The sequence below is a fragment of the Drosophila gunungcola genome, chromosome 3R, assembly GCF_025200985.1.
Source record: "Drosophila gunungcola strain Sukarami chromosome 3R, Dgunungcola_SK_2, whole genome shotgun sequence".
NCBI lineage: Eukaryota > Metazoa > Arthropoda > Insecta > Diptera > Drosophilidae > Drosophila > Drosophila gunungcola.
This window is the reverse complement of record NC_069139.1, coordinates 10678752-10700730: the sequence shown is the minus strand read 5'-3', so window position 1 is coordinate 10700730 and position 21979 is coordinate 10678752. Positions and strand designations below refer to the sequence as shown.

The 21979-nt window shown below is 47.3% G+C and overlaps 1 protein-coding gene across 1 annotated transcript in view; it reads left to right on the top strand.

Moving 5' to 3' along the window:
• Positions 1 to 21179, top strand: part of LOC128266744 (trithorax group protein osa) — a 30448-nt gene extending 9269 nt beyond the window's left edge. The window contains 15 exon segments of the mRNA XM_053003469.1: positions 121 to 237; positions 240 to 434; positions 501 to 719; positions 8797 to 8953; positions 9025 to 9417; positions 9665 to 10405; positions 10471 to 10655; positions 10720 to 10971; positions 12083 to 12299; positions 12571 to 12759; positions 13503 to 13970; positions 14557 to 14716; positions 14916 to 15114; positions 15335 to 15416; positions 15488 to 21179. Of these exon segments, the coding sequence (XP_052859429.1) occupies positions 121 to 237; positions 240 to 434; positions 501 to 719; positions 8797 to 8953; positions 9025 to 9417; positions 9665 to 10405; positions 10471 to 10655; positions 10720 to 10971; positions 12083 to 12299; positions 12571 to 12759; positions 13503 to 13970; positions 14557 to 14716; positions 14916 to 15114; positions 15335 to 15416; positions 15488 to 19179 (7266 nt within the window). The 3' untranslated portion in view covers positions 19180 to 21179.
• Positions 21180 to 21979: the final 800 nt, after the last annotated feature.

The window sequence follows — 21979 nt, the reverse complement described above, 5'->3', positions numbered from 1 at the left end:
TAAGCACTATCGCTAGAGGGCTTCTAAAAAAGCATGCAAAGGGTTAAACATTTGCACTCATTAGGTATTTATGACACCCCTCCGTCTTTTATTGATCCTATTTTGATTTTCCATCCACAGACAAACACTTCCAGGGGTCAGTCACCCTATCCGCCAGCTCACGGTCAAAATTCAGGTTCCTATCCTAGTTCGCCGCAGCAGCAACAACAGCAACAGCAGCAGCAGCAACAACAACAGCACAGCAGCAACAACAGGCGGGACAGCAGCCCGGCGGTCCTGTGCCGGGCGGACCACCGCCAGGCGCTGGGCAACAGCCGCCGCAGCAAAACACACCGCCAACATCTCAATATTCGCCGTACCCGCAACGCTATCCGACACCGCCGGGTTTGCCGGCGAGCGGACCCAACCATCGAACTGCCTACTCGACGCACCAGGTGAGGCTTGTTTAGAAAATGGATTCTGCTGAAGGCAGGATTAATCGATCGTTTGTATACCTGCAGTATCCCGAACCAAATCGACCTTGGCCAGGCGGTTCTTCGCCCAGTCCCGGCCCTGGACATCCCTTGCCGCCCGCCTCACCGCACCACGTACCGCCACTGCAGCAGCAGCCGCCACCCCCGCCGCACGTCACCGCCGGCGGACCGCCGCCGAGCAGCAGTCCCGGCCATGCGCCCAGTCCATCGCCACAGCCATCGCAGGCGTCACCCTCGCCGCACCAGGTAAGCGATTGATTTAAGTCTGATCATAATGAAAAGCTTTCATCTGGAGTACCTAGTCCAGAACTGCAAAACTGATAAAACACAAACAAACCAGACAAGACCCTCAATGACATTGATATTTTCGTACTTTCAAAAGTCCTCTTTTAAGTAATGACGTATATTTGAAAGAAGAAGCTTCAATGAATAAGCTCTAATCGGACGTGGTTGTATATAATTACTTATGGTATGTTGTGATAATAACAGCGTTATATGGGCAAGCACATTTGCTATTTGCACATTCAATGGATGTTTAGCCGTGGGACCACCCAGTCCCTCATTCACGGCCCGTGTTGGCAGCTTTTCTAGATAATACACATCGAAAGTGGGTCAATAAACTGTGCTGCGTGAACAGCACGTGAACTTGACTCGTGACGTCACACATACGTCTACGTTGGCGTCGCCACTCTTTACCTGCGATTCCCCCCCTCCCCCCACACAACAAGCGTACCCCAGTGGTTTCCTCTCCTTACCCAACAAGAGGCAGGCAGTCTACAAAAGTTGTTCAGGTCAAATGTTTATGCCTGGCCATGGCACTCGTAGTCGTACTCATACTCATACTCAACTGGTACCCATTCCCTTATCCCCGGTACTCGCACTCATTTTTGGGTTGAGATTACTCTCCTCATGCTTTTGCTGCCTTTCACCCGATACCCTTTAGGGATTATATTTGTGTGGGTTTACGATTTGATTTTTCTTCTTTTCACTTGTACCTAAACACATCCCGTTTCTCCCTTGAAACCCTTTAAACCGCTATCGCATTCGCATCCCATCCGCATGTCACCCCCTTTACCTTAACTATAAAATTCCTTTTAGCCTTATCGTTGCTTTTGTTGTTGTCGTCGACGGTCTTGATTTGTTTTTATGAATTTTAATGATTTTTATTTTGTTTTGATTACTATTTCTTTCGTCGGCGGCATTTTCCCCTTTTGTCTTTTGGTTTATTTTTCGCATCGTCCGACAGTCTGGTCCCCCACCCTTATGTTTTTAAAATCGTTTATGCACGTGTCATCAGCATTTGTGGATTGATTTCTTTGCGATTTTGTGTCTATCATGAATTAAAAAGTATCGCAAGGTATATTGTCCTACACTTCATAAATTAGCAGTCAACATTATAAAAATAATTGTTTTATAAAGTAAATGTTGCGCCTGCGCTTATGGATTTTAATAAGACATTTTTTTGTTTTTCTGATTTATGGATACAAGCATGAGCATAAATTTTAGACTTTTGGTAATTGCTAAAAACGACTTCTTTGGAATAAGGTCTTTGCTTTTATAAACAAAAAAAAATATATTTGAATAAAAAACACATTCACTTTCCTGTTTCGCTCACCTCTGCCAAATCTCTGTACAAATATTTGTTATAGTACTTTTTCTTTTAAAAGCATTGAACTTATATTTTGGCCGCAGCTGTGCCTGTGATGTGCCTGCAGATGTGTGCGTTTGTTTTGTACCCCATTTATTCATTCAGCATGTCCGCGGCCGTCGTGGCTACCCCCTCCTCCGCCACCTCCTCCTGCTGCTCCTCCACCCCCAACCCCTGTTCTCGGTCGACAATCCTCCTGTGCCTCATACCATTTCTTTATTTTGTGTTTCGGTTTTTTCCCCCTCATTCCCTTTTTATTTGGTATGTGGCATGTATATGCAACCAACACACTCGCACGACTACACTCAAGATCACACACAAAGCGTCTGTTACCATATATTTGGGTCAATGCCAAGGTCATTGTTGTTCTTGTTCTTGCTTTTCCTCCATCTCCTTTGCATCGTTGTTGTTGTTGTTGTTGTTGGTGTTGCCCATGTTTAGCGGGTTGTTTACATTTTATGTGTACTCTCAATTTGAACTTGCGATTCATCAACTCTTCAGGTCCTCTTTAGTCGCTATCAATCCACCTCTTTTGCGATTATTTACCTGAGGTTGCAACATATTGCAGAGTAAACACAAGTTTGCCAATCTAACAAACCAAATAGTTGTTAAATGTATATGAAAACTTTTTAATTGAAACTCTTCATTTGAGAACGGATCCGATCCGGTGGCTCCTTTTCTTTGCTCAGTCCTCATGTTTGTATTTTAAAGATAACCATAAGGATTACACCATACAAATAATAAAAATTAAAAATTGCAAACAAAAATCAATTAAAAACGTATATTTCAATCCATGGTACTCAAATTACTGTACTCCAACCAATCGTTTTCCCTAACATTATAATTGGGTGTGCAAGGTTAAATCCTCAATTCTGGCCAGTTCAAACTGAACCGGCTGAAAACGAACCAAACGAAACTAAAACAGTAATCAGCCGCAACCAACATTTAAGCCACGCCAAAGTGGGGGGAGTCCCTCCCGGACCATTGTTGTTTAAGCTGGTCGATTTCGTATTGCATTTTGTAAGCTGCTTTAAATTCGCCCGGCGCTGCGAAGTAGCAAAAGCTGAGTTGCAGAAGAAAAGCCAACTGGCAGAAATATATATTTAACCGTTTGCTTACTGCAGTAAGCACACCATTGAGCGTATTATTGAAGCTACAATGGCCATTTCCATTGATTTTCAAGAGCATATAGATGGCCATAGACGTGTCCTAGTTTATAAACTTATTTCAAGACTGTTCTGCGTCATATTCTCTCTGTGGGCAATTGGCATGACTATCTTCATGCCTATCAGCATCTGAATTTTTGCGGCCCAGCACAACTGCTGCATTCATTTAATGCCGCCCGAAATTGTGTGCGGTGCTGTGCACACGGTTGGGGCTTTGGGCCTCAACTCAAACCAACCGGCATGCGAATGCGAGTGCTAGTGCGAACCCAAAGCCCCCAGAAGAGCCACATGGCCCGGCCTTTCTGTATGCTATGCCCCTCTGCCAGTTTGCCAGTTTGCCTGCCAACTGCCAATGAACAATTTTGCCGGTTTTTCGCCGTCCGTTGTTACTGGGATTTTAGTGCCCCACTCATTGCTGCGACTCTGCAGCTTTGTCGTTGTCGTTGTTGCTTTTGCTTTTGCTTTTGCTGTTATTGTTGGCAGCAGCGGCGGCGGCATCATCATCGTTTTTCATTTTAACAGGCGGCGCAGCCAGGAAAAAAGGCAAAAATAAAAAACAAAATAAAAAGAACGTTCATTTCAGTTGCCGTTGCTGCACAGAAAGAAATCAAGTACAATTAAATTAATAATGTTTTATTACTCAAAAGTTTTTTTGGGCTTTGCTCAAATCTTATTTGCCATCTTAAACTTAAACCTTCCTTGATTCGAAGTTATAAAACACCTAAATAAATTAAAATATTTGTATGAATTCTATAAATATTTGGTTATATTAGCTCATGCAAAAACTTTTCTGTGTGATGCTTCGTTGTGAATTTCTATATAGAGAGTTGTGTGATTGTGCGCTTATTTTTCAGTTCACTCGTTTGGATACACACCACGAACGAAACGAAACGTTGCGAACGAGTCGGTTCGGATTGGATCGGTCCGGAGCTTTGGCTTTGGCTTTTGCCACTGCCATTGCCTTTGCTTTTGCCCTGGCTCTGGCTCTGGCTCTGGGTCTGGCTCTTGCCGGTTCTGTCGACTCTGACTGGCGGCCGATTTCGACTCCGACTCTGGGCCGTGTGTTTTCGGTTGGAGCCCAGTGTGCGATTCATGGGACATTTGTCTGAGCTCTCAAAGTGGTTGACTGCCAGCGTTGGCTGTTGGGTTTTTCGCTTTTACTGCTGGCAGTGGCGGACTGTCGGTCGTTCTGTCTGTTTGCCATGTCGTAAGTGGTCAGGGGGACATGAAGGGCTGGGATTGGAGGCGACTGACTGCTCTGCTGGCAAAACCAGCAAATGAACGAAACGAAACAAAACGAAGCGAACGAAACCCAACCGAACCGAGCAGATCCAAAGCGACTTCTGCTGCTGGTAAACGAATATGCGAGTAGAATGTCTGTCTCAATATACAGTCGAACTTCAATAACTCAAACCCATTTAGTTTTTTTTTATTTTAACAATTTTTTATATTGTACTGATTGGACCGACCTTGTTAAAATAATAATAGTTTGTAAATTAAAATATCAAAATTCCGAAACCGATCTTGTATTTCTTCATTCTTGAAAAAATAATTAATTTTGATTTTGTTGTGTGGAAAATATTAACAGCCTTTCCTGTTTCAAAGCTCCAGAAAGCTACATCTAAATAGTTGATTGAGCAATGTAAATTCAAGTAACTAAATTTGTTTTTGGAGGTATTTAAGTTTGCCTTTTTTTAAACTTTTTCACAATGCTGAAAATTTTATAATTTAAATTTATAAAGCTTTAGAAAAACCAAGGTTTTTAAATTGACTAAACTTGAAGAGCAACTTAGAGAAGTAAGACTGTATACTCATTTGCGTTCTGTGGAGCTGCCTGAGTTCCCTTGTGCAATGTGCGCCATGCACACTCAACAGAATCGCACAAACTTTCGATTCGCTCATAAAATTTCCAGCAAGCACAAACAGAAATTGCATGAGGATGGACTCGAGCGCTTGGATTCAGATTCGGATTCCGACTCAGACCAAAAAGCAGAAGCAAAAGCAGACGGAGACGAAGGCCGCCCTCTCCCACACTTGGAGGATGTCTAATGAGCGACAGTCCGACTGGCTGTCGCTCAGCTGGGCTGTGTGTTCTTTATATATCTCGTTCCCGTTCCCTGGCTCTGGGGTTAAACCCCTCTGATCTGCCGTACATGCTGTGCAAAATGAAAACCAAAACCATTGCACTTGAGGGGGTGGAGATTGCGAGAGACCATGCGGGATGTGGTGAACTATTTTTTTTGTTTGTTTCACATTCTCACTGCTAAAGTTTTTGAGGTTTGTACCCTTGCATTGGGCATTATAGTTTTGATTGTACACAAATTTTCTTATCAAAAGGTTTAGTTGGGGTAAATCAATTTGATTATGTAATTGGATAATTAAAAAATTTAATTTAAAACATACCAATTAGAATGACCAAACAATAACTGCCTACAAATGATAAAACGTTTCGCTTGCCATAATGAATAAAGGGCAGTGGTTTAAAGTATAAACTTTATACCTCTCCATATTCATGCTTATTTAAAACTTAATAGTTAGTATGGCAAAACCTTATAGCAAGGGTATTTCAATCAACGATCAGAATGTGTTGGCCTGGCCCTTCCCTCGCGTCTTCATTTTTATGATATCCCCGAGTTTATTACTTTTTCGCTCCGACTGGCTGGCTGTGTTTATAAATTCCCGGCTGCCCCTTCCGTTGTGGGCCGCGTGTGTGTGCCGTGTGTGCCGCTCCTTTGTGCATTTAATTCTCTTATTTTTTATCTCTTCGCTCGCCGCATAACAAGCACATGTATGCCAGTCCTTGTTTTCGGTTTTCGCCGTCTTTTTTTATTCTTTTGCTTTTTTGCAGCACTCGCTTGCCACATTCATCGCCAAAGGTTTTAAGGTGATAAGCCACAAAGGTCCCACCAGAGCCAACCGAACCGGCGGTACCATCGGCAGCAGCTGACAGCCAGACATAAACATACCTATCCTACCTATACCTACCTACCAACATGTAGGCATGCATATTCTTTATTTAAATGAACGTCCGCAGATGACACGGCATAAAGAGCGTTGAAGTGCGCTTTCGAGGGCCAAAAGTCGAACTTGTGGCCCAATGCTGCTACATCATCATCGCATCTTGAGAACGAAAGATGAGAGATGATGGGTTTTTTTTTTTTATTTTTTTTATTTGTTTTTAAAGTGGGGTCCAAGGGCGATTCCCCTTCTCCGAAATCGTGCCCAAAAATCGAACACAACACTTTTGGCGCGCAAATCTTGGCTGAACTTTATTTGGCTGATGAATTGGTGGGATTGCGGACGAAGAGCAGTAGTGTGGGAGGTGTTTCTTTTTTTATTTGGTATCTGTTTTTTTTTTTTTTTTTTTTTTTTTTTTTTTGTATTTGTGTTTGCTTCGCATTATTTTCGTTATAAATGATTTCATTGTTGTTGTTTCCGCAGCGCTTGTTTTTCTTCCAAGTAATTTTTCTACGCGACCACAAGCGCACACAAAAATACGGACAACAAACGTGGTCCCCCCCCCATAACAACTAACCCCTCAAAGCCCCTTTGCGCAAAGCATTCTATCCGGCCTGGCCTTTAGCTTTGCTTTTGCCCGCCTGCTTTTGCTTTTGATTTTGCCAGCTTGCTTGCTTGCTATTCTCGTCATCGTCCCGCAACTCAAGTGGTACCGGTGTACCCCCTTTGAAAAAGCCCCTCGCAAAAATGCGAATACGAATACGAATACGAATGGCCTGGTCTCTTGGCAGTGCCGCCGCGCCGTTGCTTATTTCATTTTATTATATTCCAACATTTTGAGTGTACGTGCCTCGGTATGGGTGTGTATCTGTGTGTGCATGTTTCTGTTCCTTATCTACGTCTTTGTCATCGTTGCCGTTGCCTTTCGTTCGCTTCGAGCGCGCCATAACTACCACAGCCACTTGCCCGATCCCCGGGTAGTCGTAGCCTCTGCCTCTGCCTCCGTCTCCGTTCCCGTCCCCAACCCACTTCCCTTCGAAACCCCCTCTCCCCTCCCCCTTTGAACGCTTCAAGTTGCAGCCGTCCGTCGCCGTTGTCGCTCGCCCGTTGGTTGCTTGCTCGGTTCGTTCCACATAGCTTTTATGCCCCGCTCCGCTCCGCTTCGTCTCCGTCTCCGTCTTCGTCTCCACACCCCATCCCATACAACAGCATACACCATACACCATACTATACCATACCATACCATACCATGCCGCCGCCTTGTGCCGTCAGTTCGTCGTCGTCGTACATTTCATTTCACTTCACTTAATTTCTCAGATACCAAAACGAACAGCGCTCGTTCGTTCGCTCGTTCGTTGTATTTTTCTTGCTGCTGCCGCTGTGACTGTTCAGGGGCTTAGTCTGAATATAATTTTAGGGGGTCAAGACTAGCGGGAAAAGTTCAAAACTCTCAGAGATTCATGCTTTGTTTAAATGGTTTGGATACTTGGTTACTCACAAATAATTGAAAAACTCCACTAAAATAAGTTGCACATTATCGAAGTAACACCAATTTCATAATTTAATGTGATAACTATTTAATAATTTGCTGACCTGCTTTGGTTAAATTTAATATTATAAGAGACTTCAAAATTAAGATTGATTAGACTCGATTATTTATATCGGTTTAATTGTCATTGTCAAGAAAAACTATATGAACTGATGTTTTAAGAAGTGCGGTAGAGGAAACCCCCTTGTAAGCGAGCTCCTGCTATTGCTGAGCTCTCTCTCCGCTGGGGTTTTTAGCATGGCCCTGTGTGTGAGTGTTTCGAATTGCTGTCGACTTAAGCTTTATGTGCACGTCTGCCGCTGCTGCTGCTGCTGTTGTAGCCGTAGCTGCTGTCATGTGTGTGTGTAAGAGTGGGGCTGTTTGTGTGGAGCTTTTTCTTGATTTTCTTATAAGTTATAGGCGGCAAAAAGTTAAAGTCGTGTCGCATCGCACCGAGTTTCTGGTGCCTGCAGACTGTTTCAAGAGTTGTTATTGTTCGAGCAGCTTGGCGTTTATGAATTTGGACTCGGATTCCTCCCCCCTGACCGGGTTACAATAATTGTGAGCTACGGGTGAGTGGGAGCAGGGGTGAAGGAGTCGCAAATTCCGCTGGCAATGTCAGGAAAGGTCGCGGGACGAGCGGGGAAGAGCCGTTGCTGTCCCGTGCTTCTCCTACCCACCGGGATGGTTTGGCAACAACATTTGGCATCAGAATGGGCCCAAAACACCCACCCAAAACATCTGATTGCCATGAATATGTTTACCGTGGACGAAGGCGATGGCGATGGCGACGACGACGACCATACCAACTCAATCTCAGTCATATGCTCGCGTTCATATCTGTGTGCGTTGGCAGTTGCTTAATTGCGGTTGCCGCTTGGCTAATTCATAGTTGCTATCACTTTCATTTAAATAAATAAATACTACAAAAATGCCACCTGCCGGCCGGCATTTGCTGCCTTTGCACTTGATTGAATGCACATTCAGAGCGGAACTGGTTCCGGTTTTCTTTTGCCATTCCAGGAGCTAATTGGACAGAACAGCAACGACAGCTCCAGCGGTGGGGCGCACAGTGGCATGGGCTCTGGTCCACCAGGCACTCCCAATCCGCAGCAGGTGATGCGACCCACACCCTCGCCCACCGGCTCCTCCGGTTCGCGTTCCATGTCCCCGGCAGTCGGTGAGTACACTTAGCTTTGATTCATATACTTTTTTGAGGAGACGGCTAATTAACCGCGTGTATTGCTGCAGCCCAAAACCATCCAATCTCGCGTCCGGCGAGCAATCAGTCAAGCAGCGGCGGACCAATGCAACAGCCGCCGGTTGGGGCGGGAGGTCCACCGCCGATGCCACCGCATCCGGGAATGCCAGGAGGCCCGCCCCAGCCGCAGCAGCAATCTCAGCAGCAACAGGCATCGAATTCGGCCTCGTCGGCGAGCAACTCGCCGCAGCAGACGCCGCCACCGGCACCGCCGCCCAACCAGGGTATCAACAACATGGCCACGCCCCCACCGCCTCCACAGGGGGCGGGCGGAGGGTACCCGATGCCGCCGCACATGCACGGCGGCTACAAGATGGGCGGTCCAGGCCAGGCACCCGGTGCCCAGGGATATCCGCCGCAGCAGCCACAGCAATATCCACCAGGTACGGATTAAGATCCTTTCTTGTAGTCTGTTTATCTATTTCCCGTCTTTTATTGACTTGTATGGTTTATTAAAAACCAAGATATACGACTTTAAGTAACCTTAAGCAATGTATTTTTATAATGTTTAAACTCAATAAGTTTTAAATTTGTACATTTAGTTCTGTTATTTTCGTGGCAAAACTCGCTTGCATGTCCAGATTTCTTCTCAATCTGTAGTAGCACTACTGACCGTTGGTTTACTTGCAGGCAATTACCCGCCACGTCCACAGTATCCGCCTGGCGCATACGCCACCGGACCACCACCGCCACCCACAAGCCAAGCGGGAGCAGGCGGAGCCAACAGCATGCCCTCGGGAGCCCAGGCCGGCGGCTATCCGGGTCGGGCCATGCCCAACCACACTGGCCAATATCCGCCGTATCAGTGGGTGCCGCCGTCGCTACAGCAAGCCGGACCCGGTGGAGCTCCCGGTGGCGCGATGGTCGGCAATCATGTGCAGGGCAAGGGCACACCGCCACCGCCGATTGTGGGCGGACCACCGCCACCGCAGGGCAGTGGGTCACCGCGACCTCTTAACTATCTGAAGCAGCATTTACAGCACAAGGGCGGCTACGGAGGAAGTCCAACGCCGCCGCAGGGGCCACAGGGATACGGCAACGGACCGACCGGAATGCATCCGGGCATGCCGATGGGGCCACCCCACCACATGGGACCTCCGCACGGACCCACCAACATGGGTCCGCCCACCAGCACACCGCCGCAGTCGCAGATGCTGCAGGGCGGACAGCCGCAGGGGCAGGGACAAGGGCCCGTTGGAGGACCGGAAAGTGGAGGCCCGGAGCATATATCGCAGGACAATGGGATCAGCTCTTCGGGGCCGACGGGAGCCGCGGGCATGCATGCAGTCACCGCGGTGGTAACCACCGGACCGGATGGCGCGCCCATGGACGACGTCAGCCAGCAGAGCACGCTCTCGAATGCATCAGCGGGTAAGAAGTAGCCAGGAAGCTGCCCTTAAGACATTTTCGACTGACCTAATTTATTTTATACACAGCATCCGGCGAAGATCCACAATGCACCACACCAAAGTCGCGCAAGAATGATCCCTATAGCCAAAGTCACCTAGCACCGCCGAGTACGTCGCCCCATCCGGTCGTAATGCATCCAGGCGGCGGTGGCCCAGGCGAGGAGTACGACATGAGCTCGCCACCCAATTGGCCACGTCCGACTGGAAGCCCGGTAAACAAAGCATGTTCTTCAAACTGAAGCAAGATTATGAATATCTATATTTCTCTTCGAACAGCAGGTGTTTAACCATGTTCCGGTGCCGCAGGAGCCCTTCCGCAGCACCATCACCACGACCAAGAAGTCGGACTCACTGTGCAAGCTGTACGAGATGGACGATAATCCGGAGCGGCGCGGCTGGCTGGACAAGCTGCGGTCGTTCATGGAGGAACGGCGTACTCCGATCACAGCCTGCCCCACCATCTCAAAACAGCCACTCGATTTATATAGGTTATATATTTATGTAAAAGAACGTGGCGGATTCGTCGAGGTATGCAAGGTGCCGTAGTAACTCCTTTTACTAACTTCTTTTTAGATTTACTACTAGCAAAACCAAACCAAACCAAATCAACCAAACCAAACCAAAAAAACACCACCAACGTAGTTAACACGTACCAAAACCAAATCCAAATCAAAGAACAATCCGCATACATATATAGATAAAAATCAATATTGTGATTCGGCTACAGTAAACAGCAAACTAAAGTCAAGCCTTCCAGCTACTTTTGTACCAACCTTTTGACCCAGCTCCAGCCTCCGATCCATGTGTCATGTGTCCCAATTGTAGCTGCATCCTGCGTTTAGTTTAGCTTACCGTGGGGCAAGCTTTCCTTGGGAAAAATCTAAAGCAATCGTTGTAAAGCCTTGGTTTTCCCTTAGATTGCATGTTCTATGCCGAATCCAAGCACAACTTTACCTTCAATTATTTTGATCTCAACCTACTGTATATCGCCAGGCATGCCCTCAGATTTGTTTTTTCAAAAGTAATATTTGTAATACAATATCCAGATACAAAGATACAATTTAAAATTCAATTAAACATTATACGTTTTCAGTTTTTTTGTACTTTGATAGAGAATGAATCCAAGCTATGGAATCAATTATTATTAAAGTCACCTTAATTAAAGAGATTTAGAGCTACCGATTGCTCCCATTTTTCTGTGCTCGCTTTCTTCCTTTCTTATTTGCATCCACTTTGAAAATAATTTCAATAAAATTTATTAAATAGTTTAAAACATTTATACTTTCAAGTTATGCTTTTGTTTTAAACGCTGAATATTTTTTCAGACGCTAAAATAACAACTTTATTTTTTTTTTTTTTGGTTGGTTATGTTTGGAACTCTTTTTCGAGAGTGTGCTACTCTCAACTTTAACAAACTGTAGTCCCTTTATCCCATCCTCATTTGTCCAAGTTTTGTACGTAGATTATCGTTTAACTTAGAATCTTGGCTCCTTTTTCACTTGCTAAATGCATCCACACAAGATCTGTTTGTGCTCGCAACCTTTTGATACTCTTTTTTCGATCGACACTTGCGTCATGAACTTTGGAGTCCCTGTATTGGCTCTCAATTAAAATCGATGCGATTCTTTCGTTCCGTCAGGTGACCAAAAGCAAGACCTGGAAGGACATTGCCGGACTGCTAGGCATTGGGGCGAGTAGCAGTGCGGCGTACACACTGCGGAAGCACTACACCAAGAACCTGCTGACCTTCGAGTGCCACTTTGACCGGGGTGACATCGATCCCCTGCCCATTATCCAGCAGGTGGAGGCGGGCAGCAAGAAAAAGACAGCCAAGGCTGCTTCGGTTCCTTCGCCAGGTAAGTGTCTACCAAGTGCAGTGATTGTTTGCTGTCCAGCCCGTTTTATTCAAACAGTCCATGCTTAATTTAAATTTTCTTTTCGTTTTTCCCTCGTTCCGTTTTTGCTTGCACACTTCTCAAAAATTTCCGTTGAAAATGTTTTTCAATACTCTCTCCTCGTCCAATCTTCTAAAATCGCCAAAAAACGACAACGAACAAAACGAATGCACAAACAATTTGCAACCAATCGGTGGTGGACATTTGGATGCTGGAACCACGAACTCCACAGGCTCGTCGAACTCGCAGGATTCGTTCCCGGCCCCGCCAGGCTCCGCCCCGAACGCGGCGATCGACGGCTACCCCGGCTATCCGGGCGGCAGTCCGTATCCGGGAGCCAGCGGACCGCAGCCTGACTATGCGGCTGCGGGCCAGATGCAGCGGCCGCCCTCTCAGAACAACCCGCAGACTCCTCATCCCGGTAAGAATCACTTCAACCCTTTCTTTGCTAAAAAAAAAAAAAGATTCATAGAGTGGCAAAACGTCGTCCACGTATTTGTTAACAACACAGTACAAATAGCCAAGCTGCCCTGCGTTGTTTAAACTTACTCCAGTTTATGTAAAATGGTATTGCCATAGTCTTAAAATTGATTATTTTGAAATACATCCAACTACTAAATACCATATCAGTTAAATACTATAAAAGGGTAGCTCTTTGATTTATACTACTGTTGCCAAGTTTTACGGGGCTTGCCACTCTGATACATAATACTTTTATTTTATTTTGTGGTAACCACTTTGTGTTCTGGTATATTTGTTTTGAATTATTGCTAAATTGTTATCTGATAGATGATATGCTTCTTCTCGAACCTATTTCGCCTAATACCCAACTTTCTGTATATATATATATATATGCGTGTATTTAGGTATACGAATTTACATGTTTATGTTGATCAATCATTATTAATTTGATGTGTGTATTTTGTTTATTCATTTTTATGTTTTGTAACGTTTGTGTGGGCGCACTACTAAAATATATAACTCCACAACCACCACCACCACCACCACCATTACAACAACGATGCTTCCATGTATCTCCACCAACTACCAACTACCAAAACAACAACAACAAAACCATTCATTTGTGTGATTCATTGACTCATTCATTTCGATTCATCCAAACCACCAAACAATCATCCAAATCGCCGCTTGCCCACCCCTCAGGCGCCGCCGCCGCTGTTGCCGCCGGCGATAATATAAGCGTGAGCAATCCCTTCGAGGATCCCATTGCTGCCGGTGGCCCGGGCTCGAGCTCGGGAGCTGGGCCAGGACCAGGACCAGGTGGTGCTGGTCCCGGTGGTGCTGGAGCTGTTGCTGCTGTGGGCGGCGGTGGCCCACAACCACATCCACCGCCCCCACATTCACCGGCGGCCAGTCAACAGCAGCAGCAGCATCCACAGCACCCGGGTCTGTCCGGGCCACCACCGCCACAGCAGCAACAGCAGCAGCCGGGGCAGCAGCCACCACTACCACTACCAGCCGTGGGCGGTGGGCCACCACCAGCACCACAGCAACATGGGCCTGGTCAGGTGCAGGTGCCGCCGTCGCCTCAGCAGCATGTGCGCCCAGCCGCCGGAGCACCTTATCCGCCGGGTGGCTCCGGCTACCCAACGCCTGTGTCTAGAACGCCAGGTATACTCATCTTTTATTTTGCTCCCTCATCTCTTTCTTTACCTTATTTTTCACGTTTTTCCCTTCATGTGCCATCGTTCTTTTGTTCGTCTTTCTGTTGCCTACTATTTTTTCGATTTAGTTTTTGTCTATTGACTGTGATACTAACTAGTTTGTAATGCTTGCATGGCTGCTATAATGCTATTAACACTTCTAATCTAAGCTACTAATACTTACTATTTGGTTTTTATGACAACTTAATGGGCTCTTAGAGGCCTACTATTCTAAACTGGTTTTCTCGTTTCAGTTTTTATTATTAACTTGATTTAATGTAATTTACAAAATTAAACGTCGTCAAACAGATAATATTTCTTAAATCGTAAATCAGCTTTGATATATAACATTAACTTTTATACAACTTTTCCTAAAATATCTTTAGAAATTGGTATGCGTTTTATTTTTAGTAACTTTTTAGTTTCAGACGTATGGGACTCCATTCAATGGTCGTCTCTTCGTAAACGTTTAAATATTTTTGTTACGCAAGCAATATTCAGTTTTCGTGGAAGCGTTCTTATCATTATGTTTTCTTTATTAACTCATTTTACAGGCTCACCCTATCCATCACAGCCCGGTGCTTACGGACAGTACGGCTCGAGCGATCAGTACAACGCCACAGGGCCGCCCGGCCAGCCATTCGGACAGGGTCCAGGACAATATCCGCCCCAGAACCGCAACATGTACCCTCCCTACGGGCCGGAGGGGGAAGCGTGAGTGCACCCCAATTAACCCACATCAGTCCCCACACACAACGACATCACATCCATCCAGACCCCCATGCACACTCACCACCCTCTGTACTGTACTGTAGCCACCCGATTTGAACTCACTGGACTGAGCTCGCAAGCTGAGATTTATTACTGAGAAAAGCTTTACTAACCTCCGATTGTTTTGTTTTCTCCTCCACAGTCCTCCAACTGGTGCCAATCAGTACGGTCCCTATGGCAACCGACCATACAGTCAGCCACCGACGGGCGGACCTCAGCCGCCGGCGCAGACGGTTGCGGGTGGACCGCCGGCCAGCGGAGCTCCAGGAGCACCGCCCAGCAGCGCCTATCCGTCGGGCAGGCCCACCCAGCAGGACTATTACCAACCACCACCAGATCAAGTAAGTTGTTATGAAAGATTAATAAAAAGCCATTAATATTCCTCTTACAACAATCATTTAAGAAATTATGTTTTTTTCAAAGATTACGGTGCAAAAATTTCATTATCTACATATATATTTTAAGTCTTAATAATTAATCATTGTTTATTTTTGGCTTAACACAGTACAACAAAAATAACCTATATAACTCAATTTTAATTTAAATGCTTACCTTTTGCAGAGTCCACAGCCACGTCGGCATCCCGATTTCATCAAAGACTCACAGCCCTATCCAGGATACAATGCTAGGCCTCAAATTTATGGTAAGTTTTGCCTTAGAACTCCGTGCCTAAACAGTTGACCAATCATTTTCTTCTTTTCTTTTGTCAACCAGGTGCTTGGCAAGGCGGTACCCAGCAGTATCGGCCACAATATCCAACCTCGCCTGCCCCGCAAAGCTGGGGAAGTGCTCCGCCTCGCGGTGCAGCACCTCCGCCAGGCGCACCACACGGCCCGCCACTGCAGCAGCCGCCCGGAGTGGGCCAGTGGGATCAGCACCGCTATCCGCCACAGCAGGGTCCGCCGCCGCCTCCTCAGCAGCAGCCACAGCAGCAGCAGCAGCAACCGCCGTACCAGCAGGTGGCCGGGCCCCCTGGACAACAGCCGCCTCAGGCGCCGCCACAGTGGGCACAGATGAACGCCGGCCAGGCGGCGCAGCCAGGAATAGCGCCACCAGGCTCGCCACTGCGTCCGCCGTCCGGACCAGGACAACAGCAGAGGATGCCCGGAATGCCGCCGCAGCAGCAACAGTCACAGCAACAGGGCGGAGTCCAGCAACCACCGCCGCAACAGGCTACTCATGGTGGCGTTCCCTCGCCGGGACTGCCACAAGTGGGACCGGGTGGAATGGTAAAGCCACCGTACGCCATGCCCCCGCCACCATCTCAGGGTGTGGGTCAGCAAGTGGGCCAAGTGCCACCCAGCGGCATGATGGTTCAGAAACAGCCGCCGATGCCGGGCCAGGTAATGCAGCAACAGCCCCTGCAGCAGCAGCCTCCGCCGCATCAACATCCGCATCCTCACCAGCATCCGCAGCACCCGCCGCACCCGCATCCGCATCAGATGCCGCCCAGTCAGACGGCACCGGGCGGTGGCTACGGCCCGCCAGGAATGCCTGGTGGCGGTGGCCAGCTGGTGAAGAAGGAGCTGATTTTTCCGCACGACAGCGTGGAGTCCACCACACCGGTGCTGTACCGAAGGAAGCGGCTCACCAAGGCCGATGTGTGCCCCGTGGATCCGTGGCGGATATTTATGGCCATGCGATCCGGTCTGCTGACCGAATGCACCTGGGCGCTGGATGTGCTAAACGTGCTATTGTTCGACGATTCTACGGTGCAGTTCTTTGGCATTTCGAATCTGCCTGGCCTGCTGACTCTTCTGCTAGAGCACTTCCAGAAGAATCTCGCCGAGATGTTTGACGAACGGGAGAACGAGGAGCAAACCTCGATGCTGGCGGAGGAAGGGGCAGATGACGACGCCGACAGCGGCACTGTGATGTGCGAGAAGTTGCGGACCAGCGGACGACAGTCGCGATGTGTGCGCAGCATCAGCAGCTACAACCGCAGGCGGCACTATGAGAACATGGACCGCAGCGGAAAGGGCGTCGCCAGCAACGGCAGCGATTCGGAAGATGCCGACGAGGGAATTGATCTGGGCCAGGTGCGTGTGCAACCCAATCCCGAGGAGCGCTCGCTACTGCTCTCCTTCACGCCCAATTACACGATGGTCACGAGAAAGGGAGTGCCAGTGCGCATCCAGGCCGCCGATCACGACATCTTTGTGGACGAGCGCCAGAAGGCGTGGGACATAGACACGAACCGCCTGTACGAACAGCTGGAGCCCGTGGGCAGCGATGCCTGGACGTACGGATTCACCGAGCCAGATCCCCTCGACGGCATCATAGACGTCTTCAAATCGGAGATTGTTAACATTCCATTTGCACGTTTCGTCCGCTCCGAAAAGAAGGGAAAAACGCGAACAGAAGTGGCGAGTACGGCCAGGAAGGCGGAGATAAAGCTGGAGGAGAACAGCTCGGAGGAAACGGCTTTCAACAAGAAGAGGCGACTGGTCAGCGGCGGCAGCAGCAGCAGTGGAGCCCCAGCCGAAAGCAAGAAGTCGAAGCTGACGAGTGAGGAATTTGCCCAGCCAAACGTTGATGTGAAGAAGGAGCCAGGCTCGGCGGACAGCGATTGTCGCCCCGTCGACATGGATATCGAAGCACCCCAGCAAAGGTTGACCAATGGCGTTGCAGCCTGCCCAGCCTCAACTCCCGCCGTCTTCGATCCCCGGACAACGGCCAAAGATGTGGCGCAGGTGCTGCAGCGGAGGCGTGACTCAAGCTTTGAGGACGAGTGCTACACCAGGGACGAGGCGTCTCTGCACCTGGTCAACGAGAGCCAAGACTCGTTGGCGCGGCGCTGCATCGCCCTTTCCAACATCTTCCGCAACCTGACCTTCGTGCCCGGCAACGAGACGGTGCTGGCCAAATCCACCAGGTTCTTGGCGGTGCTGGGGCGACTGCTTCTGCTGAACCACGAGCACCTGAGGCGCACCCCGAAGACACGTAACTACGACCGTGAGGAGGACACGGACTTCAGTGACTCGTGCAGTTCGCTGCAAGGAGAGCGCGAGTGGTGGTGGGACTACCTAATCACCATTCGGGAGAACATGCTGGTCGCCATGGCCAACATAGCCGGGCACTTGGAGCTCTCGCGCTACGATGAGCTCATTGCCCGCCCCCTGATCGACGGACTGCTGCACTGGGCCGTGTGTCCCAGTGCCCATGGCCAGGATCCGTTCCCGTCGTGTGGACCCAATACGGCGCTCTCGCCGCAGCGCCTGGCACTTGAGGCGCTCTGTAAGCTGTGCGTGACGGATGCTAACGTCGACCTGGTCATTGCCACTCCACCGTTCTCGCGACTGGAAAAGCTCTGCGCCGTGCTCACCCGGCATTTGTGCCGCAACGAGGACCAGGTGCTTCGCGAGTTCTCCGTGAACCTACTGCACTACTTGGCCGCCGCCGATAGCGCCATGGCTCGCACTGTGGCGCTGCAGTCCCCGTGCATCTCCTACCTGGTGGCCTTCATCGAACAGGCCGAACAGACGGCGCTGGGTGTGGCGAACCAGCATGGGATCAACTACCTGCGCGAGAATCCCGACTCGATGGGCACCAGCCTGGACATGCTGCGGCGAGCAGCCGGAACGCTGCTCCATCTCGCCAAGCACCCAGACAACCGGTCGCTGTTCATGCAACAGGAGCAGCGGCTGCTCGGCCTGGTCATGTCGCACATTCTGGACCAGCAGGTGGCTCTTATAATTTCGCGGGTGCTTTACCAAGTGTCGCGCGGAACGGGGCCCATACACTCGGTGGAGTTCCGCCTGCTGCAGCAGCGCCAGCAGCAACAACTGCGTCCTGGCGCGGCGGAGAAACAAGCTGCCAGTTCGGGAGCAAGCGCTTCAGTGAAAGCGGAATCGTCGGCATCAACGGAAACGAGTTCCGTCGAAGCGAAGCCAGCATCAGCAGCCACGAACGCAGTGGTAAACGATGAGAGCAGCAACAGCAGCCAGCAGTTGCCGCCGGCAGCGACTTTCAACGACGTGAGCAACAGCAGCACCAACAGCAACAGCTGCGGCACAGTCAGCAGCAACCAGACGAACAACAGCACCACCAACAGCAGTCACAGCAGCAGTGCGATCAGCAGCCAATCTGCGTTGGCAGTAGCCACATCAGCAGCAACGGCAGTGGCATCAGCAGGTGCAGCATCCGCAACATCAGCAGCCGCTGTAGTAGCAGCAGCAGCAATGGCCAGTGATCAGCAGCAGGTGAGCAAGGCGGCTGCAGCGGTGGCGGCCGCTGCGGCCCTGAGTAATGCCAGTGCAGCGGCGGCAGCAGCTGCGGCGGCGGCAGCGGCTTCCGTTGTACCGCCCACCACGTCCTCGACGAGTGTGTCCGCCGGAGCGGCGGTGGCACAACCAGCGGCGGCACCGCCGCCAACCAATGCAGGAACAACGACAGCCGTTGCGTAGTATACGACAATGATGCCAGCGTCCTACTACTGGCCACGAACCCCCCGAGGGGCAGTCGACTGAGCTGGAGTTGGATGGAGTAACAACGGGCCCAGGAGCGGCTCCGAGGCGCAAGGGCAGCAGATGATCCCTGAACCGATGTAGAGGAGGCATGTAAATTTACTTAAATGGCGCCGACAGGGAAGAAGGCCGTGTCCGAGCTCCGAGGATACGTATAGGGGAACTCAGCAGCAGGTGGAATGGCTCCAACTATCCATCACTGTAACAGTCAATACAATAACAACTGTATATTTTTTCACTCAAATCTAAAAATAGTAAATATTATAACTAAACCCTAAGCATTAAGAAATTGCAGCAGCAAATTAATGATAATATGAAACGGAAACGAAAACGTAAACGTAAACTGTTCACGGCGAAAACTAGAATAGTTTAACTGATACAGACCGATCGATTGATCCGAGCCGATCCGATCGGGGATTATTATTGAGACGAACATAATGCGGAAGGAAGCGATGGGGAGAGCGAAATTCAAGCACACAGCATACTTATTGTATTAAATTTAATAAAAATGAAGGGACGAGAAAAGAGGAGTAACTAACACATACATATGCATACGCACGCTATGGTTTATCGTATATTAAATATATATATATATAAATAAATGCATAAATTAACATTTAATAACATGAGAATGAATTGTGTATGTAAAAGGGATGAATGCATACATACGTACATATAGACATTGATATATAAATATATAGAGAATAGTTTTTAAATTCTACCACTTACTAATACCTACATATTACCACAATATGCAGCATAGGAGCTCATAAACTGAACAAACTGAACAGCAAAAAAGCATAAGGAAATATTAAACCCAACCAATCCACTGTGCGACCCCAAAATATGCCCAATTGTATTGCAGTTTAATGGATTTTATTGTGGACTAGGGCAACGCAGAGAAATGAAGAATGTGAGATGATTAAAACAATTGTACATACTTAACTATTATGTAAATTTCACTGTATTTTTGTTTTTTTACGCAATGTTACAAGGCACATGTAAGTGGCAGCACTGCATTTCGTATTATGTTTATGTGTATGTTGTGTGGATGGTCTGCGAAAATTCCAATTTCTTAGTTTTAATCGCGTAACTCGAAAGCGAATCGAAACAAAATAAGGCAAAACAAACAAACCGACAAATGAAGGCAAACAAACAATTTAAATTAAAATCAAATTAGGTGATATAAATATACATAACATATACATACATATACTGCATATAAAAATAATTGAAAAAGATGAAAAATGGAACACCATAATGCTGTAATTTTTATGTTAACTGTATTATTTGCTGGAAGTGCTGCTGCTTCATTTTATTTTATATTGAACTTACTTAAGGCGTAAATGACAAGATAAATAATTAGGTTTTTATCTTAATCTTAATTTAAAATATTAAATAAATAAAACCAAGAAAACAAAACAAAACACAACCATAAAATGCTATAAACACACAAAGCAAAGCGAAGCAAATCGAACTAAAGCTGTAGAGAAGCACGCAAAAACGACTAACAACACACCCATACCCAAAAAGCTTGGCGTTAGGAAACCAATAAACCATTAAAGCAAAACCATATATATATATATATGGGTGGGTGCACCAATTTGTATACTAAACTTTCTCACATATAATTAAAGTGCTACATAAGAGAACGAACATGAACTGTCGATCTCCCGATTCTAGCCTCTAGTTCTAGTAATCCTCCTATACTCCAGGGCGGTTGCCTAGATCTAGAGGGACTACAAGAGATTGAGAGATAATAGGAAAGTGCTGCTGTTGATACGTGTATTCGTGTAGTTGTTTGCAAACAAATATTATAACTCAGCATCTCGATATATAACGTGTAGTTATTAGTCTATAATTTGCTAGGATGTAAATGTATGTCCCTCAAACTTAATTTAATTATTTAATTAATATACATACATATATGATATACAATACAGCCTTTGTCTTTGTTGTTTCTTGTCGCGAATGGAGAATGGAAAAATTGGTCTCAGTTCCTTAAATCAGTTTTAATTTAAAACATTTGATTACCGGTTAACGGCGTTTACAGCAAGTTGCTATTTCTTTTTTTTTAATTTGTTTTCCTTACTTTGCGCAAGTATTTAATTGTACTTAAATCTCTATTCCTATGCGCAATTATATTTTTGTTTTCGTTATTTGAGACTTATTAAGGCAGACCGGAAACGCGTTTCCTTCTCTGAAAGTTATCAAATCTATTTTAATATTTTGAAAAAACAAATTTTTTTTATCAACGTTAACTTATAAATCTAGTGTCAGTCCTTTGCAAACATTCGCATGCTGCAGTTCCCCACCTTTAAAATGTTTGAGTTTGTTCATTATTTTTGGTACGCTTTTGTTGCGTGCAACCTGTATGGAATTAACAGACGCTCCTCTGCAATGCGGTGCTTTCGTTCATGCCGCATTGCACCCACTTTACGACATAGTATCCTGGCGACATAAGGAAATCCTGGCGATACTGGGCAGCACTCAAAAAGGAAAAGTAACCACTTTTGACGGAACACCGGAGAAGCTGGTTGCGATCGAAAAAGAAACACTGGAGGAGAAAAAAATGCCGCCGCCTGGCTATCAGCAAACTGGAAAGTTCGTTTCTGTGTCCTCTGGAAAGCCAGTAACATTTTCCAAACAACATATACTGACTTCCTACTAAATTCAAAGTAAAGGGTTAGATGTACATATATAAATGAATAGCCGCATTTTGAAAAATAGCTAGATCAAG